Source organism: Kryptolebias marmoratus, linkage group LG5 (genome assembly GCF_001649575.2).
Source record: "Kryptolebias marmoratus isolate JLee-2015 linkage group LG5, ASM164957v2, whole genome shotgun sequence".
Lineage (NCBI taxonomy): Eukaryota > Metazoa > Chordata > Actinopteri > Cyprinodontiformes > Rivulidae > Kryptolebias > Kryptolebias marmoratus.
This window is the reverse complement of record NC_051434.1, coordinates 19,043,494-19,069,095: the sequence shown is the minus strand read 5'-3', so window position 1 is coordinate 19,069,095 and position 25,602 is coordinate 19,043,494. Positions and strand designations below refer to the sequence as shown.

Genomic DNA, 25,602 nt, shown 5'->3' with positions numbered 1-25,602 from the left:
GCTGGCCTGGGAATGCCTTGGGATTCCCCCGGAGGAGCTGGCCCAAGTGGCTGGGGAGAGGGAAGTCTGGGTCTCCCTGCTTAGGCTGCTGCCCCCGCGACCCGACCCCGGATAAGCGGAAGAGAATGGATGGATGGATGGATGGATGGACGTCCTGGATAACTGAGAATCTACCCTTCCTGATCACAATTAGCTCAGTCTACAATTACAATCAAGGTTTCCCTTGAATGACGAAGTTCTTTACCTTGCCTCTAGGAATAAGCCCGGCCAACCGGTTGTGTCCGGAATCCTGTCCTTTCCGTCATAATCTATGTATGTCTCTGGACCATAGGTGAGGGCTGGCGCATACATGGACCATTAGATCGAGAGTTTTGCCTTCAGCTTCTTTTTCCACCATAAAAAACCGGAGCAACGACCTCATTTCAGTGGACGAGGCGTGAACGAGATGTTTGAACTCCTTGGCTTGACGAACCCAACCCAGACGGAGCGTTCCACCTCCCACCCGACGGCCACCATTTATGCCGAATCTGAAGAGGACTCCTGCAGTATCGGCCGCACTGAGCCAGTCGTACTGGTTTTTATTCGGTTCTCATCGTCACTATATCGACGGACACAAAGCCATCAACACCGCGGACCTGCTCACCGTAGTCACCGATGTACAAACACTACAAAATGGACAAAACAACCAAGATTTTATTGCCATTGTGCATGAACTTTGACATTGCAGGTTACACAAGAAGTATCGGGTAGTGAGTCGATGAACACCCTCGACCTGCCGCTGGATGTGCTCTGCTCACTCTCGGTGCTGGTTTTGTTGATGGCTTTAGCAGCAAGCTGCTTGCTGATCCAGCCTCCAGGCTCAAAACCAAAGCAGTGCAAGATGAGACACTGTCAAAGAACGGGCAACATCCTGAATGATAACACCATGTATTTTTGTTGTTGTTGTTGTTGTTTTCGTTGTTTTCCATATTATTGCACACACCTAATTTGTCAATGCCAAGTATATGTGGGACATTGAGAAAGATATAGCTCATGGTAAGGTGCTGTAAAGTCTTTAGAAACCACAACATTGCAATAAGCCTTATTAAAAGCCACATATAAACGAACAGAAGGGAATGGAACGTTAATGCAGAGGTTAGACAAGCACACCGGGTATAAAAATAAATGTGGATTATGTTTCACTCTTGCACAGAATACAGAAGATGTTGAGATGGTTGCTGTTGCTTGGCGGCGGGCGTCAGGTTGCCTGGCCACCGAGACCCTTTAATCTGCGCTTCCTACAGACGACGGCGCCGCTGTGTCTGCAACCAACCATCTCTCAGATCCTCAACTAGCCACTTACAGTGATTACCTCGAAAGGCTGAGAGATCCTTCAGGAATGAATAATCTGATCGGGTGTCTTGAATGATTAAAATCTCAGGAATGCATTTAATGAATTAAGTTTCTTTTGGAACATCAGAGCAGTTTCAGCATCATTGGGAATGCAGACTGGAGATACAGGTTGTACAAATATTATCTTTTATGAGGGGACTTCATCCTAACAGGAATCAAACGTTTAGGGTTCTTTACGTACCAAAAGAATTCAATTAAATCTTGAACTGACGAGCTAAAGGCTAATCCAAACAAGGCTAAGACCAAGGGGCATCACTGCTGTCTTAAAATAACTCTGATTTCTGAAGTTTCATAGCAGTTAATGCAAATGCTAATTTTAAGTCTTTACATTGTGGTTATTTTCCCATTACGTGGTTATTTATATGACATTTTATGGTTATTTGAGGGTGCAAACAGCAACAGCTAGCTGTAGTATTTCCGGTGCTATCTACAACAGGTCAGATATTAATTGTTCGCAATCTTTCCACAGAACCCCTTCAAAGGATGTGAACTACGGATTTTTGAACTTGAACTCTTTTTTTTTTTCTTCTTTTTTTCTAACCAAAAAAAATGTCCGAAAGCTTTTCAAAACGTGAAAGTATTTGTGGACTGTCTCATGAAACGGGAAGTTATAAAAAAAAAAAAAGATAAAAACTGTGAGCCAGTTTAAAGGTACCTGCTAACCTGATTGGAACAAGTATGGCAGTGCAGGTTTTCTCACAATATTTCAGAGCTTGTCTAGAAGGATGTTGTTAGCAAGGCCACCTGACTTTTATAACCTCATCGACATATTTTGACACCATTAAATTGATCTTTTAAAGACACATTAAACACAATTTGAATTTTTAAAATCAGTCTACTGGTTACCAATTTATTGTCCAAAAAAATGATCATCAGAATGGGTCTAAATGAATCCAGTTCTTCTTGTGTTTAACTTCCTGGAACTGAAGCTGAGGAAGCTGAGGAATCACTCTGATTGGCTGGAAGTTTTCAGATTATTCCTTCCCGGATAACACCTGAGCAAAGCAGTGGAAAGTGCCAGCTCCCGCCCGCAGATTTGTTTATAAAATGTTTTATTTAATCCGAGTTGAGAAATGAATGAACGAATCAGCTCGATCGCTGCCCGACCCAGTTAGCTACAGCACTGCCGTGCGCCGTTTATTTAACGGATGAAGAGCTTGCGGAGGATGGACGGGTTGGGAGGGGACGTGGGCTTGCTACTATCGTTGATTCATACGCAAACGTCAAACTAAATTTGAAAGTTTAACATGGTCTTTGCTTGTAAAACTAACTCTGGCGGTGTTTCAGACATTTCTCTGACCGTCCAAATCTGCCCGCACCCCAAGTTGGCCAACTTGCATACGACACAGTGGCTGCCAGATGTGGCTGGACGAGCAGCCATTTTGGTAACTAAACTAATGGTTATTAATGGGGTTACTTGAGTTAATTTCTTGTGTTCACAAATAAAAAAATAAAGTAAGATAATAATCATAGACATGTTGGTCCTGTCGAACAGTCCTTTCAGCTCCGATCTGACAAGATAAGACCTGCTTAAATTTTAAAGTGTTTATTATCTTCCTTTGCACAGGAAACACTGGAGAGTTCCTTATGAAAGAAAAGAAGTTGAGTCTATCCCAAATTTCTTTGCATTTTCAAAGGGAAGTTAAGGTTTTTCAATTCATGTAAATATAATAATAAAAAGTTGAGTGTGAACTCAAAATGAACGTGCTGAATGAAGTTAAAAAAACCAGACATGAGTAGGTCAACGAAGTTGCTTAAAGCAATTCTGCTGTTTCTACTAAATATATTCAAGTCGAGTCAACGTAACCTTTTAGTGTTGATTCAGTTGATGCACCAGGGGTCTGATTCTTTTCAGCCGAGTTGGTCAAACTGACTTTACCTTAGTAAATATTTTCTTTTAATCAGGTAAACGCATCAATAAAAATTAAAAGCCACCGTTCATGGCAGATTTTGATTATGGTTATTGTTGGGATCATCTTATGTTGAGGAAAGACGGAGTTACAGCTGTTTTGGTCAAACTTTGAAAATTACTGTTATTTTGTGAGAGATGTGCCAGTGCTTGTAGTACGTGTTGAAAATGATCCTTAGCTACTTTCACACCAAATTTCAGCTCAATATCTGTAGAATCGACTGAGTTACAGCCATTTTTGTGTTTGCTGAGGTCAATTAGCTGTGGCGGCCATGTTATATTGGGCTGACTGAAAGTTAATGAGATACAGATGTACAACTGAGGACTATTTTCTGAAAGTTTGATTAAAATACATCCAGTGGTTCATGAGATATTTTGCTAACAGACACCAACAGTTACAGGTTACCAGGTTAACTGAGTCCCTGCTCCAGTCAACAGGTTGAAATGACACTTCATGTGTCCCTAAATTAAAAACTCATTCAGTATTCAATATTCAGAATTTGTGCGTTTATTTGCCTACGGAAACAGCTGGAGTGACTGAAACCAGGTCAATAATGGCGACGTTCATGGAAGAGCCGCTCGGGATGCAGATCCACCTAATATTTTCTACGCTCGTCTGACTACAGCCAGCCTAACGTAGGCTCATCGCGTGACTCCAGCTTCCACGTTCGGCCGAGCGCTTTGTTTACATTAAGCGAGTACCCACATTTCAGAATTGCATATCAATGTATCTGGAAAACTACTCGAGTAAAGTCTTTCGAAGTGCGCCGTTTGATACAGTTCAGGACTATCTTTTTATGTTTGGCTCATAGTTTGCAATGAGTACCTTTAAGTGAAAAAAAACGAGTGCAGGTTTCCATGCAGTAGACCCACATCACGCCTTACTGGAAGTGTGATTAATCCCTCTTGAGTCTGAATTATTTTGCCCAATCAGTTTAATCTAAAATCATTGTGTTTTCTGAAAAAAAAAAAATGGGGAAAAAAGGTCAGGAGGAGATTTTTAATCTTTTCAACTGGACCCTTTGTCGCAAAGGATATTTTCATTCACTGACCACTAGAGGGGGTTGCTGCTCTGTGCGCGTCTCTGCTGACATTATTTGCCTCAATTACAACTGGTCTGCGTTGGTCAGGCTGGTCTTGTTTTAACAGCTAGCACAATATAATAAATTATTTTGGCTGGGAGAGAGTTTACAATGAATTTAAGCTTCCATACAAATGAGAAGAAATGTTTGTACAACTACACCTCCAATCTGCATTTGGAAAAGAACCGAGACTTCCTGTTTGGTCCTTCCTTAATAATGTGACCCGTCCTTGTCTGGTCCGGTGTCCGCAGGCTCAGGAGACTCAGTCCCACATCATCATCCAACCTTAGTAACAACAACTGTACACAATCCAAGTCTCAGTCCGAAAACATGCTTTCATCACAGCAAAACTCACACGCACATAAACACACACACACCTCAGCAAATGGAATCAGTCACAGTGTGTGTGGTCCGTACTGTATTCCACCACCAGCAGGAGAAGGCATCTAATCCAAAACTTTTTACCTCTCTATCGCCGTTGTGTCGGACCGGACTCTGGAATAGAAAGAGGGCAATTTGTCTGCGAATGAGAACACAACTGGGAATAGATGGGGAGTGAATCGGTTCTGCTTTGTCAAGCCGAAGATATTTTGTATGGACATACATTCCAAATTACCTGAGAATAGACTCTGATTGTGAAACACCCTGAAGCGAGGCCAGATGCAGACTCGGTGCAATCAACTGTGGCCATTTTTTTTCATTTTTTTTTGTCTCTCTCTTTTTTTTTTTTTTTTGTCCAAATTATGTTCTTGTTGCCTTTCTCTGACGTAGGGTTTCGCTTGTGACCTGATAGTGTAAACATAATCCTGAATAGTGCAGCTGTTTTTCCTGTTCCTTACATAACACAGTAATACACAGTTTGGGATTCTTTTAAAACAAGCATTTTGTTTTTCCTCTCATAGAGCTATATGTGTGTGTATATATATTTATATATACGTGTGTGTATATGTTTAGAGCTTATTCATACTGTGAATGTTGAAACGGAACACAACACATAATTTAATCAGAAATATACTACCAGTTTAAAATGCATGCCCCTCCCCCCACAGCCATAGTGCTCTGTTCTTCCCTCTGATGCCTGCACATGATACCTCAAATCCTTCGGCTCCCTGCAAACAGCTCAGACATTATGCAGGACAGAACGATAAGGTGGCGAGTCTTTGTGTCAGTGGATATGAAGGGACATAGTTGCTACGTCATGCAGTGATAGAAGGCGGGTGGAGGGGGTCAGCACAGAGAGACGGGGGGGCTCCCTTGGTAGAGCGGGGGAGGACCTGTTTGTTGGTGGGACAGTCAGTTGTGGGGTGGTCCCGGAGATTGGAGGCCAGTTCCGCTCGAGTCTAGCTGATGGCCGGGCTGTCTGTCTGAGCCTCTGCAGTCTCTGAGGGTGAGCTGGGCTCCTCTGGGGGGTCGTCTGTGCTGGTGCTCGTGGAGACCTGAGTGGGGACGCCGTAAAACGAGCTGGCCCCCTGGGGCTCGCCGGACGAGTGGGCCTCGGCGTTCTCCTCGTCCTCCACCTCCGAGGGCGGGGCGAGGTGCACGGAGCCAGGGAGTTTGACGGGGCAGAACGCCGAGCCTGTCGGGATGAAGTTGACCTTGTTTTTGTCGGGGCAGGAGAAGAGGGGCACAGACGCCGACGCCGACTGCCTGGAGCTGCGGAGAGACATGAGCAGGGTCTGAGGGCGGCACGGTCCTGACGCGGCAGGAATCAAACAGTTCTTACCTCATCTCCTCAAACGCCTTAATCTTCTCGCATCCCTCCGGTGGCTCTCGCTTGAACATGTAGCTGTTGTTGGGTTTGGGTGAGGAGGCAAACTTAGGAAGTGGTGAGCTGCTTCCGCTGTCTGAACACAAACAAACAGGATGGGCTTGGGGGGGGTGGAGCCTACTGACAGGTTTATAAACAACATCCATCATTCAAATTGTTCAAGAGGGCAGTGGCTTTTCACTTCGGCACGCTCATGTCTTTTTTCTACCCACCAGAAGTACTATTACCAGTACAAGAACTTCGAGCCGTGCAGGTAATCAAATAAATAGTTTTCATTTTTGTCTTTAAACGATCACAAAAAGAGTGTAATCGATCGAAAACCACCATTGTTAAAAGTATTCTACTACATGCAGCCTCACCGGCGTGCTCTCATCCTGTCTTACCTCCCAGTGTTCTTTAAGTGAAATAAACATGATGTTTTCAAACTTAAAGAATAATCGTTTTCGAAAATTTGTGATTGATATTGATCAAAGTATTCTTGATTGTAGTTTTTTTCCACCATAATCAAGCAGGCTTATATGGACTGTAGGGAACATTTTAGGAAGGAAGTTTTGCATGTTTTAAAGTCTAAGTTTTGTTTTTATCACCAGATTAGTACCCATGTAGAGCTACGCTGCGCATGTGTCGTGCAGCAGGAAGATGTGGCAAAACCGTAAAGCTCTGATCAGATTTCCAGCATCCAGTTGGGGTTTTGATCAAAGCATTTTTAATCTGTTTCTGAGCACATCTCCACTACCATCTCTGTTGTTTCACATCAGCTGCAGCAACATTCATTATAATTAATGTCATCAGCATATCAGTACCACAAGGAGCTGATCTGAAGAACTTTAAAGGAAAAGTTTGCTGTCCGTTACAGACAGCTTTACGAACCACCTCAGTTTGGAGAAATCAGTCAGGTCCAACTGGACTGAGGAGCTAACAGCTAATTCAAATGCAGCTAAGACCAAAGTCAGGGCTGATAGTGGAAAAAAAATCCTAAACCTGAACATTTTTGTTCTTTTGCTTTATGACTAGGGTCTAATTTGCCCCATGACAGAAGTTTTTTTTTCCCCTGCTAGTTCCATACAGCAGCCTCCCTGTGCACAAGTGCAAAAACATGCACCAGGCTGCCAGAGCTTCTGGCACCAGCTCCCAAAGAGTTCTCCATCGCTACCCACCTCCTCTATCCAAGCCCAGCGCCATTTGTTGTTTATGTCTTTATCGGTATCTTTAGTGTCTTCCGCTGGCTTCGTAAACTTGCGCCGCATGCTCGATGCGCGTTTCCAGTATGGGAAACAGTGTGACACGGAGCGGCACACGGAACGACTGCTGGATCTGAATCAAAGTTTTGCCAAGACCCAAGGCCCGCCCATATCCTATTTCTGATTGGCTAGTAGGCCTATCTAGTGTGGGTGGGAGTGAAAGCTGTAATAAACATCAAGAGTCAGGAGCTTTTGACTATTTTTAAATATAACAGCTAGACACAAGCAAATAAAGATTGATTACTAACAGAAACAGGTCAGGGAGTAGCTCTCACAATGATATTCTTTAACAGAACCACTTCTGGTCAGTCCAGTTTGCAACTACATAAAGTAGACATGCATTTTTCAAAATAAAAGCCCTGCCAAAAAGGGGTTATTTCTATCCAGTGAAACTCAGAAGGGGATTCTAATTTGATATGTTCCCAAAAGTCCTGTGTCTGTAGCCATAACATAATATAGTAAGTAGCTTTAATGTCTAATTGGTTTAAATGTCAGGCTTTTTTTTTCTACTTTGTTTGAATTACAGTAAAATTGGAATCTGAAATGAATAGACTTCCACTTTGAATACCAGTAAACACTTGGGTGAAAACATGTCTCTAAGGTGATGTTGCATATTTTTGCACATTTTAAAAATGTCTTACCCTTATCTCGGTCGTACAGCAGGTCCTCTGTGGAGTAGGGGCTGCCGTCGTGTGATCCTGGGGGGCAGGCCGGTGAGGGACACGGTGACAGGCTGGAGCAGCTGCTGGACCGCCCGGGAGCCGATGGGGTCTGGGTATCCACGCTGTGGGAGCTGCTGCTGCGCTGCTGTGGAGGGAAGGGTGCCCGGCGCCCGTCGGGGACCTCCAGGGACTGCAGAGTGCCCGAGGAGAGGAACAGAGTATTAATGAGGTCTGAGACGAATCGAGTCCGCAGACAGACTAGAACAGTGGCGTCCAATCCTGGTCCAGGAAGGCCACGATTCTGCACGTTTTAGATGTTTCTCTGCTTTGACACCAGATTTGAATGACTGAGTGATTAAAAGGCTCCTGAAGAACTTAAAGACCTGCTGAAGAGCAGAGAAACAACTAAAACATCCAGGACAGTGGTCCTTCAGGGCCAGGATTGGACACCAGCGGACATAAGGAATAACCAAGGCTGGAATAGAGGGAAGAAAAGCGTTCCACCTTGAGTTCCTCTTTTTCCCCATTGTCTTTGATGAAGACTTTCTCCAGCTCATGGTTGATGCCCTCCATGCTGCTGGGGACCCTGGAGATGGAGGGCTTTGGCACGGTGATGTTGGACAGTGGCATCTGGGCCGACTTCGACATGGAAAACTACTGCAGCCCACACACACACACACACACACACACACACGTCGTTATTTCGAACTTGTTTTAAATTTCCGCTTATAGAATATAAATAAAACACTGAAACATTTTAGTCGTTTTCGTTTTGAGCCGATCTGTTGTAGATCAGCTGCTGTGTTTGGGATCATTGTTCAGTTTGGTCCAATCCTCAGCTGTAGGACAGATGTCCTCACGTTTGACTCCAGAGTCCTTTGGTCGACTCAGTGACTGTGAGGAGCCCAAACCATCAGCCCTCCACCTCCGTGCTGACAGCTAGTATGAGGTGTTTTTGCTAGGGCAGTCGATGTCATTAATTGTAACAATAATTTGTGAAAATCAATATTTTTATTTAACACATAATCTTTTAATTTTTTAAACATTTCAACTGAAATAACAACAGCTTTTCTTCACATCTGAATGCTGAATATTCAGGCTTTTTGTGTTTTTCAAAACAAATAATCAGAGCTTCATTTGATTTATTCATTAGGTTGGAGTTGGATTTTCACCAAGCCGTTGCTTTTGTTTTATCTTGTGGTAATCTGTAAATGCCAAAGCTGACAGTTAAAAACAAAATGAACTAAAGTAAATTTGTGAATTATGATCTTTAGAAGGAAAACTAAACATTTAGATTAATCAATAAATTAGTCAGTAGATGAATCAAAATAAAAATGATTGATAGTGGCAGCGCTCGTTTATGCTGATATGCTGAGTTTAGTTTTCTCCAAATATGCTGCTGTGCATTCTGGGTAAACATCTTCCGTTCCAGAAGTCTCATTTCGGCTCATTTCGAGGAAACTTTGCCAACCTGAGTCGTTTTGCCCCAATCTTTGCAGAGAGCAGAAGCTTTCTCTTGCAACCCTTCAAAACAAGCCATACTTGTTCAGTTTTATTAACTGCCTTGTCTTAAATTTTAACATTGATCATACTGAGTCTAAGATGTAGTTCTTGGGATTTTTTTTTTAGTTTTTCTGAGCATTGTACAGACCTTGAGGTGAAACTGCTGGAACATTCACTTCTGGTAAGATTGAAAACTACCTTGAAGGTTTTTCTCTGGTGTATAATCTTTCTCACTGTAGAATAACGACTCCAAATAGTTCTGAAATGGCCCTATAAGACTTCCCAGATATATTGCTTAAACAGTTGATTCTCTCAGGTCATTGCTGTGTGTTAACTCCTTGACACTTCCATGTCTCTGACCAGCAAACAGGCAACCTTTTGTTTAGAAAGCAGTGACTGATAACTAAAGCATCCACTGAAAAAGGGCGTCCTTACTTTTCCTTATGACTGTATGGTCTCAAGGTCAGTATATTTTTCCCCCTTTTTAAAGGTCCAGTGTATGGCGTTTAGGTCCCTTCACATTGCTACAACATTAAAAACATCAGCCAAAATGTGAATGGCCTTTGTGGTGTCTTTCCGCAATCCAACCAAGTTCTAATAGGTTGTGTAGGTCATAAAGAGTGTAAGCTCCAGTATGATGGGTCGTCATCCAGTATGAAGGGAACCTTAGCAAACTACTGATAGTTATAAGAAAAAATGTCTAGGACTGAGTAGTGTAACCCCAGTCTAAGAGATCCATTCCCCAAATAATTGTTTGCTGCTTTATTATTTGTTGTATGTGTTAAAAAGATTGGATGCTGAAATTTTAACACACCTGCTCTTCTCTTGCCATGGTAAATCTGAACGTCTGAAGTGAAAAATGACTACTGACCTTAATGCACAGAGACTTCTCTGTGCAATCAGTAAAAAAGCAGAATCTGTAGGTTGTCTGATCCCACAGTACGGGTCAATCTAAAGGAGAAAAGGGCAGCGTTATTGATCTTCCAGATTTAATCATTTCTTGGAAGTAATGCATAAAACTAGAGTCGTCGCAATGTACATTTGATTATAACAGCACAAATAAGGAATTTTTCGTAACAATGCTTCCTGGCAATTAATCTGTATGTTGGAAAGCCTGTTTATTTTTCCTTAAACTATGCCCCATTTTTTTGTTTTTTATAGAAATGCATTTGTGGGTTGAGCAGCATGAAAAACTTGCCAAATCTCTGCCAAACAGCTTCCTCTGTTATCGATTCTTGTTTTGAGCTTCTTGTACCCCAGGTACTGACAATCAGGTGCCTGATGGTTGCATTTTTCCAGTCTGGGACCAAACTCTATCCTCCAAGATGACAAAACTTGCCCCCACAGAGCTGGATTTCTTAGAGACTACATCCACAAATTGGGGGGTGGAGAGGATGGAATGGCCTGTCTGCAGTCCTGACACAACCCCATTGAACACCTGAGGGGTCAGCTTCAGTGTGTTGTTTAGTCTAAAGTGACCAACACAACCACAGAAGATGCCAGCCCACAGCCGCGTGACCAAGCTGATGAGCAACACAAGGAGGAGGTGCCAGGCTCGTGTGCCTGTATATGGTTCTTCTACATGCAACTGAGGCCCACTGTTTGTTAAATGAATACACTGTTAAATTGCCAATAAGTCTTGTTTCTTCAGACTTCAGTCATCCAATCCGATAAACGGCGATAAACAAGAGTCAACAGCAGAGGAAGCCGTTTGGCAGAGAAGATTTGGCAAGTTTATCATGGGCACAACCCACATACTCAGCTCCGCTGCTCAACCCACAAATGCATTTTTCGAACAAATGCGGCTCCATTTAAAGGAAAATAAACAGGCTTTGCGAGGGTATGTATTTAAAGCAAAGAAGCATTGTTACAACAAAGGAATAATCAACCACACAAAAATTTCCTGCGAATTACTTCACATTTACTGTACGTTACTAAAATAACTTTTTGCACAAAACTGAAGCAGCAGAATATCAATAAAGATACCTGAATGGAGCTGGTTGCTGCGAAGGTGTGCTTGATGATGCTGTTCAGGACTGTAAAAGTGATGGTCTCCTATTGAAAAAAGGGGAATCCTTGTTTCCACTGTGGAGTCCAGACTGATTACGGCTTCCAAGATGCTGCTGGATCCTTGAAGTCCGCTGAACCCATGAGAGCAAAAACAAAAGCTTTTATATATATATGGGCTTCAAAGAAAAGGGGGTGAATACATATGCACACAATACTTTTTCATTTTATATATATATTTTTACTTTTTAAAAGCATTTTTCCTCATTAACGTCTTATGAATTGAAGTATATTTTTTTATAGAATCCTTACAATAAAATTAAAACCTAATGAAATTGCAGGTTGCAGCAAAATACAAAGAGAGCCGAGAGGGTGAATACTTTGCATCTCACTGTATGTTTTTATTTGACCCAAAGTCCAAATAATAAGGTTTAGATGCATTGTTCCAGATGTCACAGTTTCCATTATAACTGGAAAAAGTCAAGCAACAGTCTGCACTATAGGGAAAGGTAGTTTTGTGGTGTATTCTTCACTTCAAAGTGTTGCTGCTTTGAATATCAATGTAAATGCGTGTAAGATTTCAAGTTCATAAGGAGCTATTAGAACTGTACACCCAGCCTTGTTTGAGTTTTTACAACCAAGATCCACAAAATGACACTGCACGACTTTATGCCAGAGCCTGAGAACATGTCCAGACATGTCTCCTCGGGAAGTCTTTACAATGACCTTCACAAACAAAACACACAAGGGCCTCAAAAAAGTATGAGAAAAGGCTGCTACATGACTTCCATGTAAACGGACTGTACTTATATATAGCCAACCAGGCCACTCGAAGCGCTTTCCAGCACTCTACTAAATCTCTGCAAAGCTAATCTGAAGAAGTTATTCTACAGAACTGAATCGTGTTTGGGCCACAGAACCAGTTACGCTGTACAGTCAGGCTCCATCAACCAGTTGGTGCTCGCATTGTCATGACTGTCGTGACCATACAGGAAACACGGGCAAGTAAAAATGGTTTTATTTTGTCGGGAGCAGGAAGTGGAATGTCACGTCTGCGGGAACGAACGGAGTGAAGGTTAGTACTGTTTCCAGAGGTGAATTCAACAGCAACGGATCTACTGATCATTAGAAGTGCTCCTATTTTCTCTTTTCGATATCAGGTTTTCTTGAAGGCAGGAGTCCAGGTGAAGTAAGGGTAAAAGGTACTCGCAGGCAGGCGGAATGGGCTGAGCTGACTTCTCCTTACTTTGTTTAGGAGGCCATTCACAGAGAGGATCATCTGGAAGACAGTCCAGAAACGGAGCTCAGAAGACAAAGGCGGGACACTTGGAGTAATCTTGCGGTTTCTGGTCCCAGATTAGAGTCCACTTAAGAGACCAGAGACCCAGGCAATGAGAGGGTGAATCCCAGATAAACCAGCACAGGACGTGGCCGGGAAATCACTGATGTGCTGTGTACCGCCAGTGACTGACTGTCAGCAGCAGTTTAAAGGCAGAAACCAACTAATCATACTGCAGAGACTGAAATAGAACTAAATTTAAAAGTAATAAAAGAGGAGATGTCATCCATTGCATGTATTTAACAGACTGTAAAAACTAAGTTTAAATGAATATGTAACACACAGAAACAACAAGTGACTACATGTGGCCCATTAAGATGACTGATAACTTATATAATTGTGCAGCTTAACAAATATACATATTACCTGCATTAGTAATAAATGTTGCAATAGATGATAAACACTTTAAACAACAGAAACACCAAACTGCTGTTTTAATCATAAAACTGCCTCTGTGTGATGGCTTGTCTGTCTGTCTGTTAGCGAAATACCTCATGAACCACTGAACGGATCTAGGTTTAAGAGTGGTAATAACTGGATCAACAACTGATTACCTTTTGGGGTCAACCTGATCCAAGATGGCCACCTTTGCAATAACAAAAATGCCATTTTTACAGACATTGAACAAAGTTCGGTGTGGTAGTGGCTGATAGTCACGCTCAACACAGACGTTGTCTTTGTTTAACATTTTGTAAAGTAAGCTGGCGGGCAAAATGCATTCCTTCAAAGAATGCTATTTTAATTTTAAAAGAATAAATTAATACTGAATGATTCATTAATTTGACCTCTGTTAAAAAATCAGTTAATGAATTTATCATAAATTACAACTTCCTTCTGTGGCTTTTGTCTTTAAATTAAGAATTTATTTTCTTTAGTGGCAAATTTAATATAAACTGTTTCGACAAAATATGTAGTATGATGTTGATTCATTTGAAGTGGTCCTTCTAAATAATGTACTGGTGCTTTTATTTTATTTAGAAGCACCAGAAAGACTAGAAAAATCGAGTCTGCTGTTTAGTGAAAATTAATATATATTATATATTGCCAAACGTATTTGCTTGTCTCCCTTCACACGCATAGGAACTTCAACTCTTCTAGGAAGGCTTCCCACAGGTTTAGGAGTGTTTATGGGAATTTTGGACCATTCTTCCAGAAGCACATTCATGAGGTCAGACACTGATGTTGGACAGAAGGCCTGGCTCTCAGTCTTTGCTCTAATTCATCCCAAACATGTTCTATCAGGTTGAGGTCAGGACTCTGTGCAGGTCAGTCAAGTTCCACACCAAACTCCCTCCTCCATGTCTTTATGGACCTTGCTTTGTGCCCTGGTGCTCAGTCATGTTGGAACAGAAAGGGGCCGTCCCTAAATTGTTCCCACAAAGTTGGGAGCAGGAAATTGTCCAAATTGCCTTGGTATGCTGAAGCATTAAGCTGCTGAGCCAAACTCCTGAAAAACAAGCCCACACCATGATCCTCCCTCCACCAAACTTTACACTTAGCACAATGCAGTCAGACAAGAACTGTTCTCCTGGCAGCAGCCAAACCCAGACTAGTCTATCGAATTGCCAGACAGAGAAGTGTGATTCATCCCTGATTTTATACACCTGTAGCCACAGAAGGGATTGGAACACCTGAATTTAACAATTTGGATGAATTTGGGTGAGTGAATACTTTTGGCAATGTAGTGTATTTCAATCAAATTATATTTAAATAATATTATTTTGAAGTGTAAAATAACAACATGATGATGACAATGATCAATCATTTTACTCTACTCTGTATTAAAAATGATATTGAGTATTTATTATAGTATCAGTATTATGTTTAACGTTTTAGTCATGCTGTATAGATTTGAGTTTGACATTTATACGTTGATCAGAGCAGATTTTAAATTACTGAAATAAAGCTTGTGTATAGGAATAAAAACCCCAAATATTTAGACATTACAGGTCATATCGCCCAGCCTTCACACAAACACTTGCTGTGGTACTACAACCTATGCAAATTAATAACTGGTAACATTTCCAAACAGCTGCAATGCCCAGCTTTGTGCTCCATCCCTTTCCTCCTTGTAGCTCGCAAACTGATATCAGTGAAATTTTGTCAGCTCTGCTCCTCCCCTGCAGCTCTGTAACTCAGTAACATGCACTCATGGGCCGAGCTGTCATCTGGCCAGCCCCCATTGTACCCTTTACTGCAAGAGGCAATAAAGAGCCAGCTGGGGCTCAGCTTGCCATAAATGGCAGTGGCCACAGCCATTGCAAGAAGGGGAAGTGGATATTTAGGAGCGAGATAACATTATCTGCCACCTCCTTGCTGCTTCTAAGGATCGGCAGGGTGGAGCTGAGCGAGGCTGATAGAGCCGAGGCTCCATGCACAATCCACACCCACGGCTGTGTCACACACAAGGCGACAGAACCCGGAAAATACCTAAACAGCTGTCCTTGAAACTGTCTCTAGTAAACAGAAAACAGGTTGGTCTAGCTCAACGGGATTTTCATAAAAAAAATATCGAAGAGCGTAGGAAAGGGAAAACTGATTCACAATGTGTTAAAGGCTTAGAATTCATTTAAAGAATGCATATCACCCTTTACGCTTTATAGTGAGAAATAACAGCGTTATAGGCGTTTTGCTCGAACCTTGCAAGCCTTGCGGTCGCAAGCGATATTGTGAAATCTCATGAGATGTGTTAACGCTTCGAGTTTGTGGTGAGGTTTGGACGTCTCGAGATATTTTACTAACATACAAAAAGGCCTGACAGCAGCGGTTAATGGCAAAGTTTTAAGCACAAATATTGCCCAATGTGTGACGCTCGGCGTATGATTTGGGGATAACTCCCAGTTACTACCACACCAAATCTTAGCTCAGTACCTGCATCTCTCGTAAAAGTCAGTTGGCTGTGGCGGCCATCTTAAACTGGGCCGACTGTAAAAGTTAATCAGTTGTAGACGTACATCCAGTGATTACTTTTGGAGTTTCATTAAAATTAATTCAGTTATTTATGGGATATTTTGCTCACCTTTTGCTGACCAGATTATTGTTCCTCATTCAGGGAAAATAATCTAAGTTGACAAAATGCAGACAGTTTGACGAATAAACTGTCCAAGAAGTGTAAAGAGAACCAAGATCAAAAGAAATGTCGAAGCTGTTGCTCGTGAACACTTTTAATAAGACATGCATCCAGAAATCAGAGTAGAAAGTAAGGCTTGTGAAATTGTCACTGTGTACAAAGTATAAGTTGTATTTAAAATATTCCTGAAGCATAAGTGGCAAAGGTCCCCGGTTGTCAAACATGTCAGGTTTGTGTTTACAATGTAAAGTTTGTCAGAGGAAAAGAGTTTGCTTGCAAAGACTTTGAATGTTTTTAGTAAGTTCAAGCAAGTTGCAGATTCTGAGATAAGGTCTCCAAAACTCACGAAAGAAATTATAACATGATTGTTAAAAAAGATACAAAAGACGTCCAAATGCCAGTTCAGTCACGAAAAAGTCTAACATCTCACGATTTGTTTCAACTTTGAACGATGCTCCTACTGTAAAGTACATCTGAGCTGTAGAGCTCCAAGGAGGGTTGGGTTTTCTCATTTGTTTTGTCAAAATCCCTTTTTTGTATATAATCGAAACATTTATATGCAGTTTTTTCCAAATTTCGTCAACGCCATAAAATGTACCACTACGAAAACTCAAAGCACATTATTCCTAAGTGGGCCGCTGGTGAGATAGAATTTATAAAATTTTAACAGAATATATATTACATTTATGTAAACGTGCACAGACTGACTGCGAATCAAAGCAAGGGAAAATGCCACCCCAGCCAACTCTCACCTTCAAGCTGTTGGCTCAGTTTTAACTGTTAATAATCAACCGCTACCTAACGGCAGAGAGAGGTCATCTGGCTTCTGAAGCTCCACACATGCGTAGGTGGTAAATGTCACACAGGCTGGAAGAAACAGGATGTAAAGAGTCCTAAGTGTGTGTGAGGACATCTGAGGTTGAGCGTGAGAGAATCACAAGGCAGGAAGGTGTGGGGGACAGATAAAGGTCAAGCATGACATATTTCCAAAATGGCCCGAGGAGTTGGAACCAGCACAGATACGGTCTTGACATTCGGTGGATTTAGAGGTTTGAGACGCTTTCCTGTTTGGTCAAACAGACCAACCAATATATTTGTAGTTTACCAGTCATCCAGGACATGAGAAATCAAAAATAAAAAAAAAACAAAGTTTCTATTTTGTAGTTGAACCAATATATTTAGAAACAACTACACTACGTACTGTGAAGTTCAGAACTGATGTAACCTACATGCTTCTTATCTGAACATCATCTTTGTTCAGGTTTGGACCACATAAAATAATGGCGGTGAGGGTTTGAACGTGCATCTTCATTCATTGTGCAGTGAACTCTCAGCCTCAGTGTTTTATCAAATATATGATTTGACTGGTCACAATAAAATGTTCAGCATAAATAACATTTGTTAGATTACTAAGTCTGTTTTTCATTTTAATTCAACAATCATCCATTCTGCTGTTAACCATCTATAAGCGCAGAAGACCTGTCATCTTTTATTAGCATAGTTAGCATTGTCTCCATGCCTGATCCAGCTGAAGTCTTCCCAACTCATCTGGAAGCTAACATCCTGATCCACTGAGTTTCATGACAAACAGATGGTGAAAACTCAAAAGAAAAAAAAAACAGAGGTGCATTTCCTTCTTCTGTTTATTGACCGTCGGCTCATAATATTCCTCCGCATCAAAACGTTTCCTTTCAATAACTTCCCCAAACTTTAGTTTGTCTCCTCTGATTTTATTTGTAAACACCCTACAGACAAGTTTGTGCAGCTAACGTCATATTTTCTCCACACAGTAGAAACGTCCCTAACAAGGGGTGCCGAGCGCCGCTCGCCTGTGGGGCGTTCCTGGCCTGGGAAAATATCAGATTTCCGAATCTTGACAGGCCGTTTGGTGACAACGGTCGGTCGGGCTGAGAATCGATCGGCGTCGGTCACAAGCCGATTTTCCTGGTTCATCTATAGTTGAAATGCCAAATATAACCCAACGCCTCAATGAATAAATAACAAAAGGTAAACATAAGAGCATGTAGCTTCGGTGAAGAAGCAAACCGTCTCTCCTGTCGTGGCTGTATTGTACTCCTCCACATGGGAGTTTGAGCAAAGGTTTGGTGTATACTGATGTTTACATTCCCATTTTCCACCATGATCCACATATATTTTGATAGATTACTCACCTGCTGTAAACTAGCTGGTCATTTTTACAATATATTTACATCTGGTGTTGCCCAGCAACCAGTTTTATTCATATACTATTGATATATCTGTATTTATTTATCTAATCTATCTTTAATCTGTGTCCTTCTACCTAAAACATTCAAAATCCAGATTTATTTAACGCTACCTCTGATAATTTACATAAATGTATAGCTTTATTTGTCAGGTTGACAAGGTTGTTATTAAATTGGGAATTATAATATATTTGACTGAATATAACCTAATGTTTGAAGGTAAGAAGTTGCAATTAGGTTAATATTTATTTTTATAGTTTTGCAAAGGGGTGTGCTGTTTTTAGCCCGTTAATCAGCTTGTATCGGTTCTGACTGAAAACAGAGCCAGGCTCAGCAGTCCTACTGGGAAAAGGAACATATCAAATCTGCCATCTGTTTTTAGAAAATGTCACAGAGACTTCATCTCTGCAGGCCACTGGACTCTGCAGTACAAATAAAAGCAAAAAAAAAAAAAGAAGAAAAAGTAAGTGGGCGGCGCTCACCTGCGTCGACTTCTCTTTCATACGAGAGTCACGAGGCCACGGCCCTGTGGGGTACGGACCACTGACGGTGCCCAAAGAAGAAGACAACACACTGGCCCCCCCAGCTCTCCACACCGGGTGTGACTCTGCCCTTTCAACTGCACAGATAATAAAAGATAAAAGCAGCATTAGCTCAGGATAATGGAAAAAAAATGCTTTTTTATAAACCTGTTGCTGTTTGTTTTAATTTGTTTCAAACTTTAGACCAAAAACAATCAGGGAAAACCACCACCTCGTTGGTGCATTCCCTGACAGATTAACTGCACACCGAGTAGTAATCCTGTTACAACACCAGATATTATTTTTTAAATTCTGTTTCTTTGTTACACATAAAGACTTCAATAATCGATTTAACAAATAACTAATGTCAGTGAACTGCATGAGTATATGTGAGGCAGCCAGATCAAAAACATTTTGTACTTTAGACTCATTTCAAAAACAGACAATTTCAGATGTTGGGAGTTATCCAGACAAAAGCATAAAAGAAACAGAACAACTTTACATGTCCTTAAATTACCTCTACTGTTAACCATTTTCCAGTATCATTTATAACCATATAAAAAAGGATCTAGTCCTTACCAGGTTCTAAAATTGTTCATATGTAATCTCAAGTGTCCAAAACCACACAACAGATTCATCATGTCATAATTTATTCAATGAAAACAAAGCCAAAACAGAAATGCTGTGTGGGAAAAACTAAGTCTCGCCTTGCTGCTGTCATGGGATTTAACAGGGAAAGTAGCAGCCGGGTGCTGCTGACCAAAAGTATTGATTAACTGATTATCAGCAAGTGTGACTGCATCTATAAAGCAGAATTATTCTCAAGTGGAAAACAGCTGCCAATCTTCCCAGGAGTGGCCGTACCAGTAAACTCACCCCAAGGTCAGACCTCTGTAAAGAAAACAACAAAACAAAACGAGAGCAATCCATCTCAGACTGCACATGCCTCCGTTAGCGGGGTAAAGGTTAAAGTTCGTAGACTGAACAGGTGTGGCTTGTTTTGAAGATGCAGCAGAAAGGCTCTTCTCTGTAAAAACAACATGGCAGCGCGACTGACCAAAATACAGATGATTACCCAGAATGCACAGCAGCATGTTTGGAGAAAACCAAACACAGCAGATCAGCACAAACACCTCATCCCAGCTGTCAGCACGGAGGTGGAGGGCTGATGGTTTGGGCTCCTCACTGAGTCGACCATGAACTCCTCTGTGAACCAAAGGACTCTGGAGTCAAACGTGAGGACATCTGTCCTACAGCTGAGGATTGGACCAAACTGAACAATGATCCCAAACACAGCAGCTGATCAACAACAGAACGGCTCAAAAAGAAAAGAACCAAGGTGTTGTAATGGTCCAGTTAAAGTCCAGCTTTGTAGTTTACCAAAGTCGGACTAAAACATTACGACTTCTTACATACTGTATATAAGGTGAAACAAAATCTTGTTATAGGTGTTTAAACATAGTAAGAGAACCCTTTTGATTCTTGCCTAAAATTTAAGTCATTCAGAATCAATTTGGACCAAAATGCACCATGCTTTTAACCTCTCTAGACTATGCCAACTCCATAGGTAAACTTCTGCCTCTATAGCAGATAAATACTCAAAGTTTCTTGTCTGCTATGCTGGCCAGATGGTGGACTTTAGTTTTATCAGGGATGTTTTTCTTTTAGTAGAAAAAAAACAGCTGCCAGCTGGTGCTGGAGCCAAAACTGATGACAGTAAAATTTGCTGACAGGAGATCCAGACTCATCATTTAAAAAGCTGTAAGAAGACTGTAGTACTGATGGAGGGTGGTGATGATAATGATGTTTTTTTGTGAATAGATTACTGCAGTTTAGAGCTGCACCTGCCAAATATTTCAGTAATTGAGTACTCAATCAAAAAAATCAATTGAATAATCATGTAATTGGATATATACACAGTTGTCCCAGCTGGAAACCTCTGACCTGTACCTACAATGAAAGCTGTGCCTCCCCTTAAAACGCTAACAGACACCTGATTCTTTCATACCTCAGTCCAAGGAGAAAATGTCAGAATATTTGTGAGAATCTGTTAAAGGTTTTTAGTTCTCCAAGGTACTGAGTAGGAGGATTACCTCAGACTCTGTGTTTGGCCTGAGCGCAACACATTGTTTGGCAAACTAAAAAACTTTTTGCCTGCATTCTCTCAGAAATGTTTGTCTGACACTGAATCCGTTTGAAGGCAGGCGAGCTCCTCGTCAGAGCAGACACCCCATCCTGCAAGTCCTCTCTGCTGGACACGTAAAAGTCCAACAACTTGGGATTTCGTTCATAAGAATGTGCCGGCGTCAGTAAAACAGGAGTTCACCTGCTGTGGGTGTTGTTGACATTTTTGTTCCTAACTCTGATCTCCAGTTCGCGCAGGAAGATTCTCGACGCCCCATCGTTCGTCGGTCTCATAAAAACTGATTGTGTTTGTGGGGGGGCTCTTTTCTGACTCAGACCACATCTCGTCAAAGCTGCTGATGTTGTGCTACTGAGGTGAGATCATTTTGATTTTACCATTGAGTGTTTTTGCTATTCCTTTCTATGATATACTCCCAAACTTTTTGTATTTTTTGTCTTTTTCGCCAATATTTTCTCCTTGTTAGGTTCCTTTTTCTTTGGTTGCACACAGCATGTTGTTTTAGTGTAATAACTGTCCACATAAAACACAGTAAACAACACTTCACAGCCCCGTGGAATAAACAAACCATTGAATCTACCATTAGTATAGTTTGCATTATATTCACTAATACAAGATTAACACAACTTGACAAAATACAGATTCTAAAACTCCACCGAGAAGATTTGGCTGTTCTCGGTCTAAAGATTTGGACTGAGTACTAATTTAATAGGAAGCTTTCAAGAAGTGAAACGTATACAGGTAGACCAAACAAGATATGAAAGTGTCCAGACAAAGAACAACTGAAAGCAGTATGCTTTGAAAATTATAAATGTAAAAAGAAAGCACAACGTAAAGTATGTGGACGCTCAAGTTTTGATCTATTCTTATTTTGTCAATGGAAAGAAAGTTTGGTGACAATAAAAACATTTTAGGGTGGGAATTAATTTTCCCACAGATCAGATAAAAACTATACACACACACACAAATATATATATATATATATATATATATATATATATATATGAATGACATGAACGCATCACTGTGTCAACATACACAGTCCAGATCTCTGCATATGACTGAAAAATTTAGTGGAAATTGGCGGGAAAAAAAGTTTGATGACAAGGCTCCCTTTTACAAAGTTTATCTTTAAGGGTAAAAATGGAACCAAATTGAAGAAAAATAAAATAATTTATTCTGCCGGAATGGAGAAGCGGGTAAAGAAAATGGATGGATGGATGGATAATTTATTCTGTGGCTAAATTATTCCATACCTTGCCATTAATTACACTGAAATTATTTCCTTTTTAGGTATGTTTGCAAATAGAGAATAATGAGCTGTGAAATAAAACAGTTTTGTTGTAGCAGATGAATGAACATCCAGCATTAGTGGTGAGTCCACACTTTGGGCAACAGCTTAAATTTTGAATGATAATAAAGAAAGAGAGAAGAAGGAATCAGATCTGATCAGCACTGGCCGATTTTCAGCTCTCAACACTGAAAAATCCAGTAATTATCCAGTTAGTGAACACACCATTGCTAAGCCGTAGCAACTGTCTCATGTGAATGATTTTTACTGAGTGAAGAAGGCTTAAATTTAGCCGTATGTACCATCTGTAGGCTCGACATTAATAAACATAGACGAAGCGTCTGTGTTTCCTACCGTTGTTCAAAATTGAAGCCAAAATGTCGGTTTTTGTGAGCGCCACTAGAGGGCGTTCGTCTACGGTAGCTTCAACTTCCAGCTTCTGGTCCTGTCTCTAGTTACAGTATGTCTTAATGGTCGGGTGTTGATAAAGTAAAGTCAAAGGCAGCAGGACTGGACTGATCTGTATAACAAAACAGCAATTTTCATTTTATCTCAACTTGTAAAAATTTTAAAAAAAAAATTGTGTGTTCTGCTGTTTGAGAGAAACATGAAGTTGCCAAAATTGGTATTAGTAGGTCAGAGCAAACCAGAATCAGAAATTAGTGCATCTTTACAAAAAAATTTTGTTCATCTTGCAATTTCTCATCACAGTCAGTAATGACACCAGCTGACCTTTGTCTGGTGAACATTAGCTCAGCCAAGGTCTTAAAAATAAAAGCCCTCTGTCCATGTGTGTGTTCACTTGTTAAAAACAGAAGTCCAAGATGGCACATTTAGAGCCAGTCAGGCTCGATGCGTGCCCTGACCTGACCACCCCAACACAATGGGTTGCAAAAGTATTCACCACCATTCCAGGTTGTCTTACAACCTGGAATTTAAATCAATTTTTAATTGGATTATGAGTAATAAATTCTACAAAATACTCCATATTAATAAAGCTGAATAGAAGAAAATTGTTTTAAGAAATAAAAAAAAATCTAAAACTAAAGAGTGGCACATGAATATGTATTCTCCTTTCACAGCAGTTCCAGCATTAAGTCTCTTCAGGTCCGTCTCCATGATCTTGGTCCATCTTCGTCCGTTCTTCCGGATCAAACTGCTGCAGCTCCTTCAGGTTGGATGGTGCTGCTTGTGTTCAACCATATTTGAATCCAACCAGAGATTCTCAGTTGGACCGAGGTCTGGACTTTGACTGGACCATTCCAGGACATTTAACTGCTTCTCTCTAAATCAGTGGAGTGTCTCATCAGAAGTGTGTTTAGAGTCATTGTCCTGCTGAGAGGTGGACCTCCATCCCAGTCTTCTAAATATCCACACAGCATGATGCTTCCACCACCATGCTTCACTGTGGGGGTGGTATTTTCAGACAGATGAGAGGAGTTAGGTTTGTGTCAGATATGATGACATGATGTTGCCCATCTCCCGGCCCTATCAGGGTTATCTTTGGCCGCTGGGATGTTTCTCTGATTTATCTGATTAGGTCTGCTGTGGTGACATCATCTTTCCATTTTCTTATAATAGATTAAGCAGAGCTCCATGTGATGTTTGGGGTTTGGGAGATACTTCTCATAAGCCAGCCCTGATCTGTATTTTATCACAACTTTATCCGGCCTGTGTGGACAGTTCCTTGGTCTTCGTATCCCTTGCTTGGTGGTCGCCCTTAGTGCTTTAAGATGTTGCACTGATGTTGACGCTGGGGGCTATCAGAACAGGTGGTTATATACCGAGATCATTTGACGCTTAGATCGTCCGCAGGTGGATCTTATTTATTTAATTATGCGGCTCATGAAGGTAACGGAAAGTTTATGTTTTCAGGATTATTGTAAACAAGGGGTTTTCTACATTTAACTTCATTAATCCAGAGTATTTTCTGTAACATCGTTGCTTATAATTCCATTAGATATCCCGTTAAATTCCAGGTTGTGAGGAGGCAAAGCAAAAAAGTAACTGTGGGGAGAGGGCTGTACAAACATTAGAAATGAAACCACGGAAGAAAAGATGCAAAGTCAAGAGTATAATAATAGCTCATCATCACATCCTGATTCGGAAGAGGAACCAATGAGGTTTACACTCTTTACAAATATGTAACAACTGTAGCACCTGCTGCAAGTAGGTTAGTTTCCAAAAAAAAAAAAAAAGGTCAACTGCTGAAAGAAATTAAAAAGAAAAAGGTCACCAGATTTCTGCAGACAGACGCCTATTCTAGCTAGCATTAATTCACTCGGTAGTATTTGTGTGTGTGTGTGCATGTAGTTTCAGGGGCTGGCCTGGTTGCACGGAGGGCTCTGTTTATGTCTGAGTGACTGCTAGGCCCAAATGTTACCATAGGAGCCACATACCTTTGGTTACGACCGATATTTCAGGATTCATTTTGATTTGATTCAGTCACAGCAAGCAGCCCACGCTGCACGGACACATCCCATTTGTTCAGCAGCTGATTGTGAGAATCTGCAGAAACATCCCCATGATGACTTCGACAGTAGCTGCATCATTACTTCACAGGCATCCGAGCTCCAACCATATTTACCTCATCACTGGCAGCAGAGCAATACACTGCGCTGCCCTAACAGCTACATTAGCTAATGTCATTTAATCCTTTTAAGTCGATCTGAACGACCTGAAGCTGCGCTGCACTAAATGTCACTGATGATGTGTTTGAAATAAAAGGAAATACAGCGATGGTTGACGCATAGCCTCTTAGCATCCAGCATCAGATCACTAATGTGTTATGACCTAATTAGACAGCTAGCCAACTAGCCTAGCGCGCATCGCTGCTACAGCGCAGCCTGACAGCAGCTACACAGAGAAGGCTTCGGCCGCGACTCTAGCTATTAAAAAGTGGGCGATTTTAGATTGTCGTATCTATAACGATAATTAAACCGACTTTATAATCGATGATACGGGGATAGTATGAATAATGGCAGTCCATTTAACAATTCGGCTTGAACTTCACTAATATAAACCGAGCACACATGGATTAAAATGCAAAATTTTGACTTGCTTCGCAGGTCGTTTCCATTAGCTTGACTCACCAAAACACAACGTGGCGCTTGAGAGAGAATGGTGAGAAATTTGGTTAAAGTTCCCATTTTATAGCCGTGTGCTCGCGGACGTCGTGGCACACACGCGACGAATTCAAGACCACGGCTCGATTATTAGGGAAATGAGTTTTCTTTCGTTTGAGAGTGCGCATATGGTGCGAATTTATGGTCGAAATTATTCAGTCAGCGTGTTTTTAAAGACAGACTGGCGTAGGGGTTACCTTGTCGAAATCAAAACAATTAGCATAGCACCAAAGTAAACGAAACGTAATGCGTGTTTATAATCATTATTATTTTTTTTTAAATGTATTTGCAATGAGGAGAGAGGCTACCTTTGAGGGGGGGAAT

At 41.2% G+C, this 25,602-nt stretch overlaps 1 protein-coding gene across 1 annotated transcript; it reads right to left on the bottom strand.

Annotated features, from left to right (window-relative positions):
- Nucleotides 1-677: 677 nt before the first annotated feature.
- Nucleotides 678-25,602, bottom strand: glcci1a (glucocorticoid induced 1a; the record flags this gene model as incomplete). The annotated part of the gene is made up of 8 exons (XM_025009219.2): nucleotides 678-6,036; nucleotides 6,107-6,227; nucleotides 8,034-8,244; nucleotides 8,559-8,708; nucleotides 10,429-10,500; nucleotides 11,591-11,698; nucleotides 18,681-18,817; nucleotides 25,587-25,602. Coding segments are annotated over 8 exons (1,128 nt in total), but the record flags the coding sequence as incomplete, so codon positions are not given.